The 16,764-nt window shown below is 42.6% G+C and overlaps 2 protein-coding genes across 8 annotated transcripts; both read left to right on the top strand.

Moving 5' to 3' along the window:
• The first annotated feature begins 724 nt into the window (after positions 1-724).
• On the top strand, positions 725-10,275 carry LOC120682808 (fatty acid amide hydrolase-like). Its single transcript, XM_039964828.1, has 19 exons — positions 725-1,201; positions 1,308-1,368; positions 2,101-2,291; positions 2,379-2,508; positions 2,649-2,726; positions 2,813-2,960; positions 5,407-5,519; positions 5,605-5,680; positions 5,976-6,047; positions 6,233-6,284; positions 6,609-6,689; positions 6,756-6,839; positions 7,160-7,263; positions 7,427-7,519; positions 7,707-7,775; positions 8,545-8,609; positions 9,120-9,181; positions 9,430-9,525; positions 9,885-10,275. Exons 1-19 carry the CDS (start codon positions 974-976, stop codon positions 9,942-9,944), a joined length of 1,863 nt encoding a protein of 620 aa, XP_039820762.1. The 5' UTR covers positions 725-973; the 3' UTR covers positions 9,945-10,275.
• A 942-nt stretch (positions 10,276-11,217) lies between these two features.
• Positions 11,218-15,890, top strand: LOC120682807. 7 transcript variants are annotated; one of them, XM_039964827.1, is made up of 6 exons: positions 11,219-11,628; positions 12,256-12,434; positions 12,697-14,468; positions 14,584-14,624; positions 14,957-15,467; positions 15,550-15,890. In XM_039964827.1, exons 3-4 carry the CDS (start codon positions 12,699-12,701, stop codon positions 14,608-14,610), a joined length of 1,797 nt encoding a protein of 598 aa, XP_039820761.1. In that variant the 5' UTR covers positions 11,219-11,628; positions 12,256-12,434; positions 12,697-12,698; the 3' UTR covers positions 14,611-14,624; positions 14,957-15,467; positions 15,550-15,890. The 7 variants fall into 7 exon arrangements, with proteins under 7 accessions (XP_039820760.1, XP_039820761.1, XP_039820759.1 ...); XM_039964825.1 differs by lacking the exon at positions 14,584-14,624 and having other exon boundaries at positions 11,222-11,628; positions 12,697-13,501; positions 13,670-14,468; XM_039964826.1 differs by lacking the exon at positions 14,584-14,624 and having other exon boundaries at positions 11,218-11,628; positions 12,697-14,583.
• The last annotated feature ends 874 nt before the right edge of the window (positions 15,891-16,764 follow it).

The following is a 16,764-nucleotide window of genomic DNA, read 5'->3' as shown; positions in this document are numbered from 1 at the left end:
AGACATAGTTGCAGACTAAAACTAAACAAAACAATAGTTTAAGTCCAAATTTTTGGCCATATATAGTTGATGGGGGTAACCGTTGACATGCCAAAAAATAGCTTAAGGGGTCATGCCACAACATACGCCAACTGGTCCAACTTACTTAAAACTTTCTCTGCCTCAGAACTCTAATGTAGAAAGTCTCATGCCAAGAAAACACCGGCACAGAGATAAAACTCGAATATACTAGAGAGAAATCAATAGATAGTACAAAAATAGCGTATTGTACTGACTTTAAAACTATATGATTGTCTATACTTATTACTAAAGTGAGTAAGATTTCCACATAAAATTTGGTTTGGTTTGTCTTATGTCATTGATATATGGATCTTAGTCCATCTCATATACGAGTTGGACTAGCTTTTTGTCAATCTGAATTCTAATTGAAACATGAATAAATTAATCAGAATTATAATCGAAATTCGAATAAATCGATCGGAATTCCGATCGGATTCTAGACAGCCAATATGTTGCAGGATCACAACATGGCCGGCATACATAGAATGAGCACAAAGTCAACAATGCGTGGTTGGATTTAAAAATGTTGATTTCACAGGGTTTGAATCAGTTTCTGATCGCAGCGGTGGCCATCAATCTTGTGCAATTTTCTTATACAAATCTGGTGCGACTGAGTACGCCTCTCCTTCTAGAAGATGATGAAAGCAAAGCACGGGGAAGCGTGGTCTCACCGGCTCAACTGGTGCTCTTGTTCTGTCCAGCCTGACTGAATTTAATGAGGCTGTGCGGCTGTGCCCGCCATTGTCGTCGTCGTCTTCCTCCTCCTTCCTGCTTTGTCGACTCCGCCCACCAACGCATAAACCCGACCTGCCCACCCCTTCCTTCATTCTTCCTTCTGCTACTCTGCTCTTCTGACGGTCCGACCCCCGTCGTTCGAGGAAAACCCGGGGAGGAGAGGATTGGGTGATTGCACATGGGCGGATCGAGTTCCACGGGGCGGGGGAAGACGAAGGGCTCCTCCCCGCTCGCCATGACGCCGGTGGAGGAGGTGGACATCTCCGCCGTCCGGTACAAGCCGCCCACGCTGCAGGCGCCGCACCTCACCGGCTTCTCGCTCAGGGCCTTCGTCTGGCTCATGGAGTCGCCCCTCCTGGGCCCACTCATCACCTCCGTCCTCAAGTCGCAGAACAACATGCCGCAGGTCAACTTCTTCCTCCTTATCAGTTATCACCACCCTTCTTGGATGCTCCCTGCCTGGCTCCCATTCACCATTATTGCTAATCCTTCCTCTTTATGGGTTCCCGCAGACGCTGCAGCAGACGGTGATCCCCGAGCGCCCCATGTACTACCCGGAGTACCCACCGCAGGGTAGGATACCACCCTTCTCAATTCCATTCATTCATTCTTTGACAACGGCGTCAGTTCAGTGGTTGACTTAACCATCTTTTGTCCCACTGACATTGGCAACCTGCACTTTCTGAACATCTAAAACAGTACAGCATTTTAACTGACATAAACAGTCTGCTCGTCTACTTCTCTTTGCTTGACTTGAGAGGTTTAAAAGTTCAGAATGGCATCTTGAACATTCACTTAATCTCCTCAACTCACCTACCTGATGACTGATGTTGCACTAGACATTTAGCTTCTTTTTTTTTCAAACAAAGCAAAGTTACAGATTTACACAAAGGAGAATATTACCCCAAATGGGAAATGTACCAGGCGGATTCCATCCTACTGGAATACACGGATATAGTACTAAACAAAGTTTACAGATTTACACAAAGGAAAACATTACCCAAAAAAAAAGAACAATGTGACAGTGCATTAGCAGAATGAGAGATGTTATTAGCTTTTTCTTTTGCTCTATGGAGAACCATGGCAAAAACCTGACATGGAAGTTCTACTCCAGGCTCTAAAAAAGGCTTTACTCCACTGAATTGTTTGTTCCAAGTAATCCAGATGATAACCCAAGTTCCCAGGTCTATTATTTGGATAAAAAAAGCTTTTACCACAATTCTGGGTTTCTATTCCTTCCTTCCTGGAATTGTCATATTACTTGTGTGTTGTTCATTTCTTGTGTACCCACTCCAAATTGTTCAGACACGGAGCCAGGAGTTGTGCTTGTGGGGGAAGATAGGCACCCAGTGGAAAGAGTCCACGAAGCACTGCAGTACCTCCCGTCGTATGATCCATCAGTGCGTTGGGCGACCGAGGAGAAGCTCCCTTTCCTTTACTGGAAGATCCGTGACTTCGCACATGCATACAGCTCAGGGATCACTACTCCATCAGTTGTAAGTAGTACACTGGCCAGAGTGTCTGCGTGCTTCTCTGGTTGTGCTCCTGCATCTCTGCTGTTTTGACTCTGATTGGTGACATAGGTTGCTGAGCATGTCATTGCGGGGGTGGAAGAGTGGAACAACAAGAAGCCTCCAATGCCAATGTTAATCTATTTTAATGCAGATGATCTCAGAAGGCAAGCTGAGGCATCCACAAAAAGATTTGAGCAAGGTTTGCCCCAACTTGACTATATTGATCCTCTTTATTAGTAGTGGGTCAATTCATGATAATACAGATGAATGTCTTCAATCAGAAATTCCATTGAAAATTCTCATCTACCTGGTTTTTGTGACATTGCTGCTCATGTCCAGGAAACCCGATGTCCATTTTGGATGGGATCTTTGTTGCCATTAAGGATGACATTGACTGTTTCCCTTATCCAACGAAGGGTTAGTTTAATTGACTGAAGCTACCATTTTTTGCTGTTTCACTGTTCAAGTGTGATAAAACACATTATGTTTTCTTTTGATTGCAGGCGCTACAACATTTTTTGACCAAATCCACACTGTGGAGAAAGATGCAGTCTGCGTTGCTCGGTTGCGAAAATGTGGAGTCATCTTTATCGGGAAAGCAAACATGCACGAGCTTGGTCTTGGTGTAACAGGAAACAATCCAAATTATGGGTATGATCAATAGTTGCACAACTACTGATTCTGTTAAAGTGTCCACACTTTTTGTAGTTGTTTTTCTATTTGAGTCAAAGGATATATAGTTTTTTTTGTCAACTCATACATGGATAAAATGAAATACCCTTGCCTTTCTAGACATTCAGAACACAAGAGAATTGTCAGATATCATTTACGTGATTTTCTTGCTTTTCCTAAACAACAACAACAACAACATAGCCTTTTTTTCCAAGCAAGTTGGGGTAGGCTAGAGATGAAACCCGAAAGAAATAAGTTCAAGATTCAGGCATATTGATAGCTAGTCTCCAAGCGCTCCTATCCAAAGCTATCTAAAAAAGGGCGTACCCAGTGTCGTAGGCTTCCCGCACTGTGCGGGGTCTGGGGAAGGGAAATATTCCAATCATTAAGGTCTCTCTTAACCGACTCATCCCACGTCAGTTTAGGTCTACCTCTACCCCTCTTTACATTATCAACCCGCTCAAGAACCCCATTATGCACCGGCGCCTCAGGAGGCCTTCGTTGGACATGTCCAAACCATCTCAGCCGATGCTGGGTAAGTTTCTCCTCAATTGGTGCCACCCCGACCCTATCCCGAATAACTTCGTTCCGGACTCTATCCCTCCTTGTGTGCCCGCAAAACCACCGCAACATCCGCATCTCTGCTACACTCAGTTGCTGGACATGTCGCCTTTTTGTAGGCCAACATTCAGCACCGTATAACATCGCCGGACGAATTGCTGTCCTATAGAATTTGCCTTTTAGCTTTTGTGGCACCCTCTTGTCACAAAGGATGCCAGAAGCTTGCCGCCATTTCAACCAGCCAGCTGAAATTCTATGCCTAACATCTTCATCAATGTCGCCATCCTTTTGTAGCACCGATCCTAAATACCGAAAATTATCCTTCTGGACCACCACTTGCCCATCTAGACTAACGTCTCCCCCCTCATGCCTAGTCGCGCTGAAATCGCACATCATGTACTCGGTCTTGGTCCTACTAAATCTGAACTCTTTCGACTCTAACGTGCGTCTCCACAGCTCTAACTTCCTATTAACCCCTGCCCTACTCTCGTCAACTAGCACCACATCATCAGCAAAGAGCATACACCAAGGGATCTCACCTTGTATATCCCTTGTGACCTCATCCATCACTAAAGCAAATAAATAAGGGCTCAATGCGGACCCCTGGTGTAGGCCTATGTTAATAGGAAAGTCAGTGATGTTGCCATCACATGTCCGAACAAACGTCGTCGCATCCTTGTACATATCCTTAATGAGGGTAATGTACTTAGTTGGGACTTTGTGCTTCTCCAAGGCCCACCACATGACATTTCTCGGTACTTTGTCATATGCCTTCTCAAGGTCAATGAAGATCATGTGCAAGTCCTTCTGCTCCCTATATCTCTCAATCAATTGTCGTATTAAGAAAATCGCCTCCATGGTTGATCTTCCAGGCATGAACCCAAATTGGTTTTGGGTCACACTTGTCACTCTTCTTAGGCGATGCTCGATAACCCTCTCCCAAAGCTTCATCGTATGGCTCATCAGCTTAATCCCACGGTAGTTAGTACAACTTTGAACATCGCCCTTGTTTTTGAAGATAGGTACTAATATACTTCTCCATTCTTCCGGCATCTTGTTTGACCGAAAAATGAGATTAAAAAACTTAGTTAACCATACTATTGCTCTATCTCCTAGGCATCTCCACACCTCAATGGGGATACCATCAGGGCCCATCGCTTTACCTCCCTTCATCCTCTTCAAAGCCTCCCCGATCTCTACCTCCTGAATTCTCCTCACAAAACATCTGTTGGTGTCCTCAAAAGAGTCATCTAACTCAAGGGTAGGGCCCTCACTCTTCAAAGCTTTTCCTAAAGTTTGCTAAAATAAAGGTTTCCTAAAGAATCTGATTACAAAGCACTAACACTGGCACAAACTGCCAACCTAGTTCAGGAGGATGTCCACCTTTGCTGCATGGCACATCACAACAATCTGTAATTTACTAGCTGTTCTTCTTGCTGGACTCAGACTCATTATAGTCTGTACTTCCTCTATGATGCTTCTGCTGCTTTGCATAGTTTTTATCTTTTCCTTCCTCTCCTTTTAAACTGTAACCTGGTTCTGTAAATTGCTTCCTCCTTTTAATGCGAAGGCGGAGCATCTGCCATTTACTGTTTTTTTTAAAAAAACTACTTTCTGGAAGCAAACTCCATTGACCTTGAGTAAAGGTTAGTTGAATCAGAATTCTGGAATGCACATACATATTATGATCTAGCGGTTCATCGATTAAATAACCTTACTCTTAAAGCCACAAAAGAAAAGTGGAACCCAGAATTTCCTTTTATCTCAATGATCTCATGATCAGATAATTTTTCATCTGGCTCGCTGTTTTTCTGTTACATATGTTTCTCACTTTATCTTCACTTTCTGTTAACTTCTCTTGCAGGACAGCAAGGAATCCACATTCTGTCGATAGATATACAGGTGGTTCTTCATCTGGTCCTGCTGCATTAGTCTCATCGGGGTTATGCTCAGTAGCAATTGGAACGGATGGTGGAGGTATGTACATGTAGAAATGTGATATTGATTGTCAGTAAATTCTTGTCAGTAATAGTCTTAGATTGCTACCTTATCTCTGCAACAGGTTCAGTTAGAATTCCATCCGCACTTTGTGGTATTGTTGGTTTCAAGACAACATATGGGCGGACCGATATGACTGGGTAATTAGAGAAGTTCCATTTCATTGAATATTTACCAGAGTTACCAGTCATATCTGTTATATACGGATTAGGCTTCCTTCCAAGATTACTAGAATAAGCTGCTCTAATCACAAGTTATCATCCACTGTGTTCTGAAGCTGCTTATGATTTTATGTTTAATGGTATTGTACTATTGTCCAACAATCAACCAAATCTGACAACGTAGTTGCCACATGCAGTTATCTTTAACTGAATTTCATTAGGAAATTCGAAATCGTGCAGTTTCTTGTTGTATAATTAGATATCTTGTTTGCAGGGTACTTTGTGACTCTGGGACTGTTGAAGTTGCTTCTCCTCTTACATCATCAGTCGAGGATGCTATGCTAGTGTAAGCAGCTTGGCATGCTATATGATATCATGAGATGCCCTGCATAAACTCGTTAAATTTAGTTATCTTGTTGATAAAGTTAAAGTTTTGTAACTGTTTTTTTTTGGTGATATAAGGTATCATTAGGTGTCACTATCCTGATGATAATACTGGGTACCCGTTAACTGTGTTGTATGGCGTTTCAGGTATTTTGCAATAGCAGGCTCAAGACCCATGGATAAGCTTACCCTTAGACCAGTAAGATATTATGTCTTTATATTTCCTGCCTGTTAAAATAAATCTATTATGCCTTTCATGTCAATTGTATGCTGTCGGATTGTACCAGACAATCAGTCAGTATTAGGTAGTTTGCTTTGAAATGACAACAGACCGAAAAGCTTTGTTGTTTGTAGCTAATTTTAGATTCCCATGGTGTTTAATCATAGTACAGTGAAATGTTATACCTTCTCCATGTTTCCACAAAAAACGCACAAAGGTTTAACAAGATAACATTTGATGCTGAATTTAATGCATCTGTTCAAGCTCACAACTTGTGTGTTTCTGTTTCTTTCGTCTCTGCAGTCACCGCTGTGTGTCCCAAATTTGTTATCCCCTGACAACAGCAATATCCTGGGATCAGTTAAAATAGGGAAATATACAGAGGTACATATTTTCAATTCAAACATTATTTTGGTATTACCTATTCTAAAATGAAATTTACTTCTGCAGTGGTTTCATGATGTTTCTGACCGTGAGATATCGAGTACATGTGAAGATGCACTTAAACTTCTTTGTAACACTTTTGGATGTCAAGTAAGCCCATTTCTATCTCCACAACTGACGACAACAATGCATGATTTTAACATTTTTTACTAGTCGAATTGTCAATTTAAGCTACGATAGATCATTCTCCTTAAGATGAACAAACCCCTCTGACAATAGAAATATCAGTGCAGTGTAGTGATGTGGCTTTTGATGTATAAAAGTGAATTCTGTTTTCATTTCATTTGCACTTTGCAGTTCCTCACAAGTCACAACTGATTATTGAGCTGATCACGTGGTATCTATTATATATGCACGTTCAGATCTTCTTTGACATCTCAGCTAACTAGTCCTGATTTACATCTTTCAAGATAGAAGAGATAATATTACCAGAGCTTGAAGAGATGCGTACTGCCCATGTTGTCTCAATTGGCTCAGAATCGTTCTGTGACCTGAATCCTCATTACAAAGCAGGGTACCTATCTGTTTGATGGATACCATTTTTGCAATGTTATCCCAGAATTAACTGTTAGACATTTTCCTCCAAGGGAAAATAATTCTCAAAACTATTGACCCACAACAATTAAGTTATTATTAGAAGGGGTTATCCTAAGCAAAATATTTCTTCTCTCTTCCAGAAGGAGAACAGAATTTACGCTGGATACTCGAACAAGTTTGGCACTTTTTGGGTCATTCTCCTCAACTGATTATGTGGCTTCTCAATGCATAAGGTGATCTTATGAATTAATTTTGCTCTTTTCCCTTATCTTGATTTATGCAATTGAGTTTAAACTATAAAGTATCTGTTGTTGACCTACTATGGCAATAATGACTGAGGGCTCCAGTTTTGCTGTAATTTTTTTCTCCTATATTGTGCTAATCATGCGCTTAGTGTACCTTTTGATGGGGCTAATATAGGAGGAGGATAATGCACTATCACATGGAAGCTTTCAAGAAGGTTGATTTCATAGCAACTCCTACAACTGGGTAATAATGTTACTATTTTCACATGGCAAATCTAAACAGTTATATTTCTGTATATTAGTGGTTGAACCTGTGTAAGTTTGATCTTGCAGAGATAGAGTATAATGCAAAAGTGGTCTTTTGAGTTATATTTTATATGGAAGCAAATCGGTGTGGTACCAAAATGGTCAGATATGCAGTTGCTAACTTAAGTGAAGTGCATCATGCTAGACAATATCCCTTAGTTCATATTTGTCAATCCACAAATAGACAGGAATAAGGCCCTGTTTGGATCCTTCCCAATTAATGATTAGCTAGCTAATTGATGATAGTTTCTATTAGCTAACTAAATATTAGTAAGCTAACCATTAGCTGGGTGTGTTTGGATCATGCTACACCTATGTTTCTTGGCGCCAAATTCAGGGGAGAGAGGGGAGTGGATCAGGGGTAAAAAAGAGTCAAAGACTTTAAACACCATTAGCTAGGATTAGCTGGGTTCAATCAGCTAATGAAATATTTTACTAAAAATTAGCTGAGGGATAATTAACTACTTCATTAGCTGACCTGTTTGGATCCTTAATAGCTAATTTTAGCTAGCTAATCATTAGCTAGAGGACCCAAACAGGATCTAAGTGACATCTAATCTATAAGTGTCTATCTTTGTTCCCTAGAAAGATGGTGCACCTCAAAGTATACATGGTTATTTTACATGCAAGAAGCTTTATATACCTTGCCTCTAAGGAAGTGCATTCTCTATTTCTGTAAGAACTAAGCAACTGTGCTGTTTTTCCAGCATGACGGCACCAAAAATACCACCAAGTGCTCTGAAGTCAGGAGAATCTGATTACGTTGTGTCAGGTATACTATGAGCAGGATATTGTATTTTGGGCATCTTACTTAGCTTTTTGACATGTGAAAAAAGAAATTATGACATGTCTTTGTATTCTTCACAATCCATGCTATCATGCTGAACATAAGATATTTGTTGTTTGGCAGCTTGTGTCTGTTGCTGTTTTACACTGAAGCAAGCTGGTATAAAAGAGAAACCAAGATGGGTTCCACTATAGGGCTGTAGTTATTTACCACTTTTTTGCTTGCTCGATAAGCCATTTAGCTTGAAGTTTGAACAAAACAGAACTTGGGTGGTTCCATTAATTTCGTTGTGTAGAAGGAACCGTGCCTCTTATGCTGTGTCAGTACTGGGAAGCTTTGTTCACCATCTGTATTACTTCTGAGCAATTTTCTAAGAAAAGTATTTATGCCTGCTTTTCTTTTAGCTCGATATATACATACTTTGACGCTCAGTGTAAGTATGGTTTGTTCTGCTGTGATCAGATACAACTTCTCTAACACTTGCCTTTGTTGCAGCTTACCTGATGCGATTCATCATAGCTGGGAACCTTCTCGGTCTACCAGCAATAACTGTGCCTGTGAGTGGTATCAATGTTTCATAACTGAGTACACATTGGATCTTCTAGTTACCTCTTGTGGTCTACACTGGAGCCTGACCATAACATTACCACTGGATATTATATATGAAAACTTTTGGATTATTGATGCCTATATAATTGGCTATACATTTGGCATTTCAGAGCTTGTATAAGAAAATCGATTATTTTGGTTTAATATAGGTGAAATGCAGAAACGTTATACTTTGGCGTTGCTGTTGTCTTGTCAGGTTGGTCATGACAAGCAGGGCCTTCCTATAGGTTTGCAACTGATAGGTCGGCCATGGGATGAGGCTAGCTTGCTGAGGGTGGCTTCTGCAGTGGAGGTACTGTGCTTGTGAATCATTTACTTTTGTTAGTTGTGGTTTCAGCAGGGAATCTGGTCATATAGTCATATTCACTAAGACAAAATTTATTTTCTGGCACTCATCTTTTAACATCTCTGTGATGAGCATGCACCACTCTGTATATTCTGGGTACTTAACTGATTACATAAAAAAGCTTATTTACAAGGTGGCTAGCACTTAGCATTGCAGTGTAAATAAAAGTAAGCCACGTAACTTTCTATTGAAAAGGAAACTTAATGGCAAGGAATAAATGCATATCTCACTCCGGAATATCTTGTTCTGCTTGTGGAATTCTGGGAAACCAAACATCTGAATGAGAATAATCCCGCTGCTTGCAGGAGCTGTGCCTGAAGAAACGGAACCGACCCTCCACATTTTATGACATTTTGAAGGCCTGAAATGCCATCGTATATAATTCCTCTGTTCGTGACGGCGTGGGTGGTGAGGTGTCACTGATCGTGACTGAGAAGAGTACTACCACCTCGAGTTGTCTGTAATCAGCACGATGGGGACGGCTGCAGCCTGCAGACCATTCCTGCACAATGTGTAATAAGTCTGATGTAGAAAGAAATCAATTTGTAATTGTGACATATCGACATGGATGTGCACAAGGTGTGTGAGAAACAGTGTGAATGCTGTGCTGTCTGCTGATGTCCGCCCCTTTTTCTGCAAGCTACTCTTGAATCTCCATCCTCTATCATATCGCCAAGGAGGGGCATTTTCGGGACAGATGATGGGCATGTCTGAGCGAGAACCACTCCTATCCACCAACTTTTTTTTTTCGTACGGGCGCCCTCGCCACCGCCCCATTGTGCAGCTGGTGGTGGTGGTGGTGGTGCCTCCACTTCCACCATTGATGGTCACCAGACTATCAGCACGATTCCTAAAGGCTCACTGATTGATATATCGCTGTTGCAAAGTCAGAGATTAACATCTGCGTGCTGATGTCGCAGGATAAGGATATCTATAGGCGTACTTGGCCTGTTTGTTTATCCTTGCACAAGGTTTTTGTTCAGTCCCAAATTTTATATAACCGTAGATGCTTGATCACTTTCTGTATCCTTCCATATACTTTTGGGTGAATTTTTGAACATTGAGAGGGTGCTACCATGTGTTGGTAATGGTAGCACTCTATACGTTCATTGTTTTGTATGGACAAAGAGCATCAATCAAGACTACATATCCTCACTCTAACATCATCTTGTTGTGCGCATACAATTTTTTCTTAGACCTTGTTATAAATCACATAGTCCCCTCCAATCCATTTGGTTGGCATTCTTGAGGTGAAAACTACTTTATTTTCCACTCAAATTCACGTGAATCATGATCAAAGTTATCTTTTTTTTCTCGAACGTGCAAAGGAACTGCGTATCAATATATTAAGAAGAAAGAGGTAAAGAGCCCCAAGGATCAAAGTTATATAAGCAAGCCGGGAAGAAGGCAGCTAGCTAGAGATGCTCTAAGCTTGCACAAAATTAAAGCTGACAGAAGTTTTGTCAGGGTTGATCGAGGAACAAAAGTTAAAGTTTGGCGACAAAATGCTTGGCAGAGGGAGAACCACGTGAGGAATAGTCGTACAGTACAGGACAAAACTTTATGCAAAGTAAAATAAAAGTAAAAATGGTGTGATAATTTAATTTTAAAAAATTGAAAAGGAGCGACGGCGTTCAGGTTGGCGTTGTGCGCGATCGAGCGGCTGCCGCCTCCACCTTTCCTGGCTCCGGCCTCTGTCTGCCCCCCGCCTCGCTCGCCGCCACCACGCCCACGCTCCTTCGGGAGGTTCCTCCAACTGGCGACTGGTGAGTTCCCGCCGCCGCAGCTGCCGAGAAAAGTGGAGGGCGAGGGGATCGACGGAGTAGGAAGGAGTCCGGACCAAGGGAGCCGCGGCGCAAGTCTCGCTGTCGACGTACGTGGTTCCGCTACGCCGTACAACCCCCCAACCCGCTGCTCTCTGCCCGCGGCGGCGCATCGGGTGGGCTCCGGCGGTGCCCAGGCCGTCCAACGACCGAGCGTCCTAGCCCTCTCGTCCGACGAGCTCAGTGGGCGCCCGATCGACCCCCTTCGACCAAGTGAGCGACCAAAGTACTCATTCACTACCGATCGATTCCCCTTTGATCTGTTCGTGGGTGGATGGGGGTAAAATGGATCACCGCTGTGGCTGTGGATGCATTCATGTCGTGGATTGCGGATCATTTTAGGCAAAGAAACTGCACTGCCACTGATGATATATGCTCTTGATTTGTTCATCAACACTTCCAAGTTCCAACTCTACTGATATACATGTTTATTTGGTTTCCTCAGATGCACTGCCACTAATGCTGTAGATTGCAAACCAATTGATGCACGAAACTGGACTGATCCTGTGATTTTTTCATACTTACTAGACCAATTGAACTGGATATACTTTTTAGTTGATCAATGGAAGTTATTCTTGTCATGTTCAAGGCCACATGGTTGCTCTGAACGTCCATGCAAGAGTTTCATTTTTTTTTTTTGCATCGTCGTCATCATCATGTGCTAATTCAAGGAAATAATTAAACCGTTCTTCATCAACCTTTCTCCAACTGTTTGAAGAAAATGGCTATTTTTCAGGCTGATCAGGCCATAGTCACTTAAGCTTCTCGCTTCCTTTTTCTCAGGGAGCAAGATGCCAAGATGAGATGTTGGATTCGTTCACAAATTAAGATGTAATAGCTTGGCTGTTTTCAGGTCTTAAAAGCCAATTCTTTCCAAGAAAAAGAAGAGCTGACAGATGCGGTATGGAAGAACTTTTTCAAAGGCAAGCTTGCCTTCATGCATTGAAGCAAACAGGATAAAGCTATGGCCCTCCTCACAGCCGCAGCTGGAGGAACCCTCCTTATCATAAAGCTCGACAATTTAACTCCCAGGTAACCACCTATGTTCTTTTCTCCTTTACTGTTTTTTTGGTTACCACTTCTCTGCTTTTATTATTGCCAGTTAGATTATGATTACTTGAGCTCCTCCCAACTCATTTCTCATGCACTGGGAGACATTGCCATCTATTGTTACCTGTCTTATTGATCACCTACTTAATTGACCAGCCTTGTTACACATTCAGTCCATTGCACATATCAAATATGTAAAGATCTAGTTGCTAATATTGTTGGGCTCTTTGACATGTTACTGTAGACATGATGAGGAGCGAAGTAATAGAAGCTGGAAGGCTAGTGAACCTGTGGAATGAATGGGGGATACAAATCCTGGTCCTTGTAAGCTTCTCGTTGCAAGTATTCCTCCTTGTCTTTGGAGGGATCCGCAGACGTAGCTCCTCCAGCATTCTGATGTTCTTCCTCTGGTCGGCATATCTGTTGGCCGACTCCACGGCGATATACACCCTGGGCCATCTATCAGTGGACAGCAGGTCAGATGAGCACGAGCTGGTAGCATTCTGGGCACCGTTCCTCCTGCTGCACCTCGGTGGCCCGGACAACATCACAGCATATGCGCTCGAAGATAACACGCTCTGGCTGCGCCACCTACAAACTCTTGCTGTGCAGGTCCTAGGAGCCGCTTATGTAATATACGAGTACATCGTCCGCAGCGGGACCTTGCTTCTGATGGCATCTATCTCCATGTTTGTTGCTGGTCTTCTCAAATATGGTGAGAGGATATGGGCGCTCAAGTGTGGCAACATTAGCAGCATCCGCAATAGCATCAGCGCCCGAAAGTTCAAGACTAACCCTTATCAGCTATTAACTTTGGGTACCAGTGAAGAGGAATTACTGCTTGGAGCCCACTCCCAATTCGATATCTGCAAAGGTGTCTTCGCTGATATCATAATGGCACCCAGTCACTTGGCCCGTTCACAATCTAATTCTTCTAAACAAAGTTCTGTAATATCTTATTTGGGAGAGGATCTATACAAATTGGTCGAGATGGAGCTGACTCTGATGTATGACTTCCTCTACACCAAGGCGGCGGTAATCCACACATGGTATGGCTTCTGCATCCATTTCATTTCGCTGCTTGGCACAGCCACCACGTTTATGTTGTTTCAGCTCAGTATAAACAGTAGAGGAAATGGGTACAGCAGAGTGGATGTGATTATCAGTTATGTTTTATTGGTTGGGGCTTTGGTCCTGGAAATCATATCCGTGTGCAGGGCTCTACTATCCACCTGGACATGTTCTTTATTGCACCGCAGGGGCAGGGGATGGGAGTGGCCTCTCCATGTTATCACTTCCCTTGGTCAGCGTGTCCACCCGGCAAGTAGGAGACTCTGGTCAGGCTCCATTGGTCAGTACAATTTGTTCCACTTGTGCACCCGCAACACGAATGAAATAGGGAGCAGACTAGCAATGAAATTAGGGCTCCAGGACTGGTGGAACAAGATGCACTTCTCGGGCACTTTCTCACACAGTGAAATTTTGTCAATACGAGATATCAAGAAATTGGTTTTGCAAGCATTGCAAGACAAGGAACGAGCACTGCAATACAAAAGTACTGATTCGAACTCACGGGGCAGCTTTATACTTAAAAGTATGGAAGCCTATGACGACTTTGCTCGCTGGAGTGTCAACATCGACTTTGACGAGAGCATCCTTGTTTGGCACATTGCAACCGAGGTGTACATCCGGAAATCCAAGGCCAAACATGCAAAAGAGCTCATTGAGGCTACCGAGATACTGTCCGATTACATGATGTTCCTGTTGGTGGTAAAACCCAACATGCTGCCTGGCGCTGCACGGCACAACATACATCTCACCTCCTGTGAACAACTAGAAGGACAATGCCGTGCGTTCTTTGGTGATAAGGACAACCCAGTGGCGCCATCTCCCATAAGCTGGAACCCGTACTGTATGTTTAAAGAATTGTTCCACCGTGATGGCCCTAATTGCTCCAGGATCCCACGGAGGGAGAAGCTTGCAGAGATGGCGTGGAGTTTCTCCCAATTTGCACTGGTATGGGCTGAGTGTGGGGCCTCAAGTTCATTCATATTTTGTTTGAAATCTATTTCTCCATTCTTGGAAAAAATGACCCAAGCTCTGCCTCACTGTTTGCAATTTCAATTTGCAGGTATACCTTCCATGCCAATTCAACTGAAACGCATTTTGTTGGTAAATATGTTCGATAATATAAAAGACCTTAAACAAGTTTCTATTTTCATACTTGCTGGCTTTACTAGCAGAACCAGCACATGCCTATATCCAGAGTTGCACCTAAAAGCTGTTCTATTTGAATTTCGTAATGTTCAGTTGAACTTTGTTTCCTGATTGTTTAACTACTATCCAATGAAATTGAAACGGGATCTTATGTTTTATTTTTTTAGACCTTAGTCTAAAAAAGTCAGAAACAAAGTTAAACTCACCATGCACCAATGCACTATGATAGCACACACATAGTTCATTCAATGTGCTCTGTTTTACCTAACCATCCTCCTCTGTCTCAGGGATCAGTAAGGGCACCAAATCCACATGGGGATTCCATCCGCGACAGTGCTAATATGTACGCAATCTTGCTCGCCAACGAGCTTCTGAGCATAGAGTTGCGCTGGCAAGGGCAGCGTGATCCTTTGGAACTGATCTTGGGGGTGTGGGTGGAGATGCTGTTGTATGCCGCGAACCATTGCAGCCAAGAGTCCCATGCCAGGCAGCTCAGCAACGGGTGTGAGTTCATTACCATCGTGTCGTTACTAGCACACCACTTCAAGTATTACTCAGGAGTCTCCAGAGGCACCGAAGACGGTGGTGGAAATAGCCCCACAGGCGGTTTAGATAAATTTGCATCATTTACACCTGAAACGGCCCCTCGTTCTTCAGGGAAAACTGAGAATTGACTACTTCAGTGAAACCATCATAGTTATCTGTAAATAAATATATTGAGTACTGGAATTCATTCATATAACAGTACCACATGCTGCAAGATCAACTTCCTCCCTGCATTCAAGTGTCTATTACAAGGTGAGTCTGGCGTGCTTATTCATGTGATGTGTTACTTCAATCGTTGTCTATGCTTATATGATCTTTTGATTTTCACTATCAGGATCGTGGTTGGCATTCATTCATAACCGCAAAGGGCGCAGGCTGGTGGAGCAATGCAAGTGTACGTGGTGCAGCATGTCAGGATCATGAGCGGCCATGGATCGATCCTCCTTTTTGTGGGCGTTGGTGGCCGGCATAGTGGTGAGGCAAGCCGCTAATGTGAAATCGGCAATTCTTATATATTTTTTTACATAGCTGTTGTGTAACCATAAGAAATTACACAGTATCCGAATACTGTTTCCTGCTCATGCTGTTGTCTTTCTGACATGTATGCGATCACTGTTCATTCCGTTGCTGTGAGAACTGAGAACAAGGAAAGTTGCTATCTTTTTTCCAGCATTACACACCAATGACCAACTAAACATATCTCGGCAGTTACGAGTGTCTGATTATGTTGTGGCAGGTAAAATTTAGCAGGGGTATTTTATATGAGGGCACGTGATGGTAATGGTAGGCAAGCTAGCAGAGCCAAAGAGCCTTGCTCTAAGATTGACTACTGTTCAAGGGAAGAAGACGTGTTTATAGCACTAATACCAGTAGTTTAGGTCCGCATTCCGTAAGGTACATATGTATCAAGTGTATGGCTTAATTTATTCAGACACCAGAGTAATAATAAGAAAAAGAGACATAGTATTGACGCAAGAACCAAGGATGGCTAATGACTTTGATGTTAAGGTACGATGCAACGACTGAGCCAACGACTTGTTTACTCACATATGGAAATTTCTCTCGTTGCCTGCTATTGCACCTAGTAGTTTTTATGTGGCGTAAGATTTTGAAGGAGTGGTTCCCGTGGCTCAATTGTTCAAGCACAGAATAAATGTCAGTTAGTCTTTTTTCATTTAAGCCGGTTCATTTCGTTTGGATTTTACAAATTTGGTTCTCCCAAATCCCAAAATGGCAAACAAACAAAAGAGTCTGTGGAAGCTGAACAAGATTTACAAAATTTATTATCACAGGCGCTAGCGATTTATGGCATGAAAGCATGGGCGAGAGATAGACATTGCTGTCAACCATGGGACCCACTACACCAAACTGGGTTTGCCTTGGCGGCTGAATTGGAATCGCCAAGAAATATGTTTTTTTTCTTGGTTGTACTAATAAACAACCAAAAAATATATATTACTTGGCGGTTCGAAAAAACCTCCAAGGAAACATGCAATTTTCTTGGCAGTTCAGCTATGCCGCCAAGTAAACATGCAGTTTTTTTGACAGT

Source organism: Panicum virgatum, chromosome 7N, assembly GCF_016808335.1.
Source record: "Panicum virgatum strain AP13 chromosome 7N, P.virgatum_v5, whole genome shotgun sequence".
Classification (NCBI taxonomy): Eukaryota; Viridiplantae; Streptophyta; class Magnoliopsida; order Poales; family Poaceae; genus Panicum; species Panicum virgatum.
The sequence above is the reverse complement of the archived record's forward strand: the minus strand, read 5'-3'. Positions and strand labels throughout refer to the sequence as shown.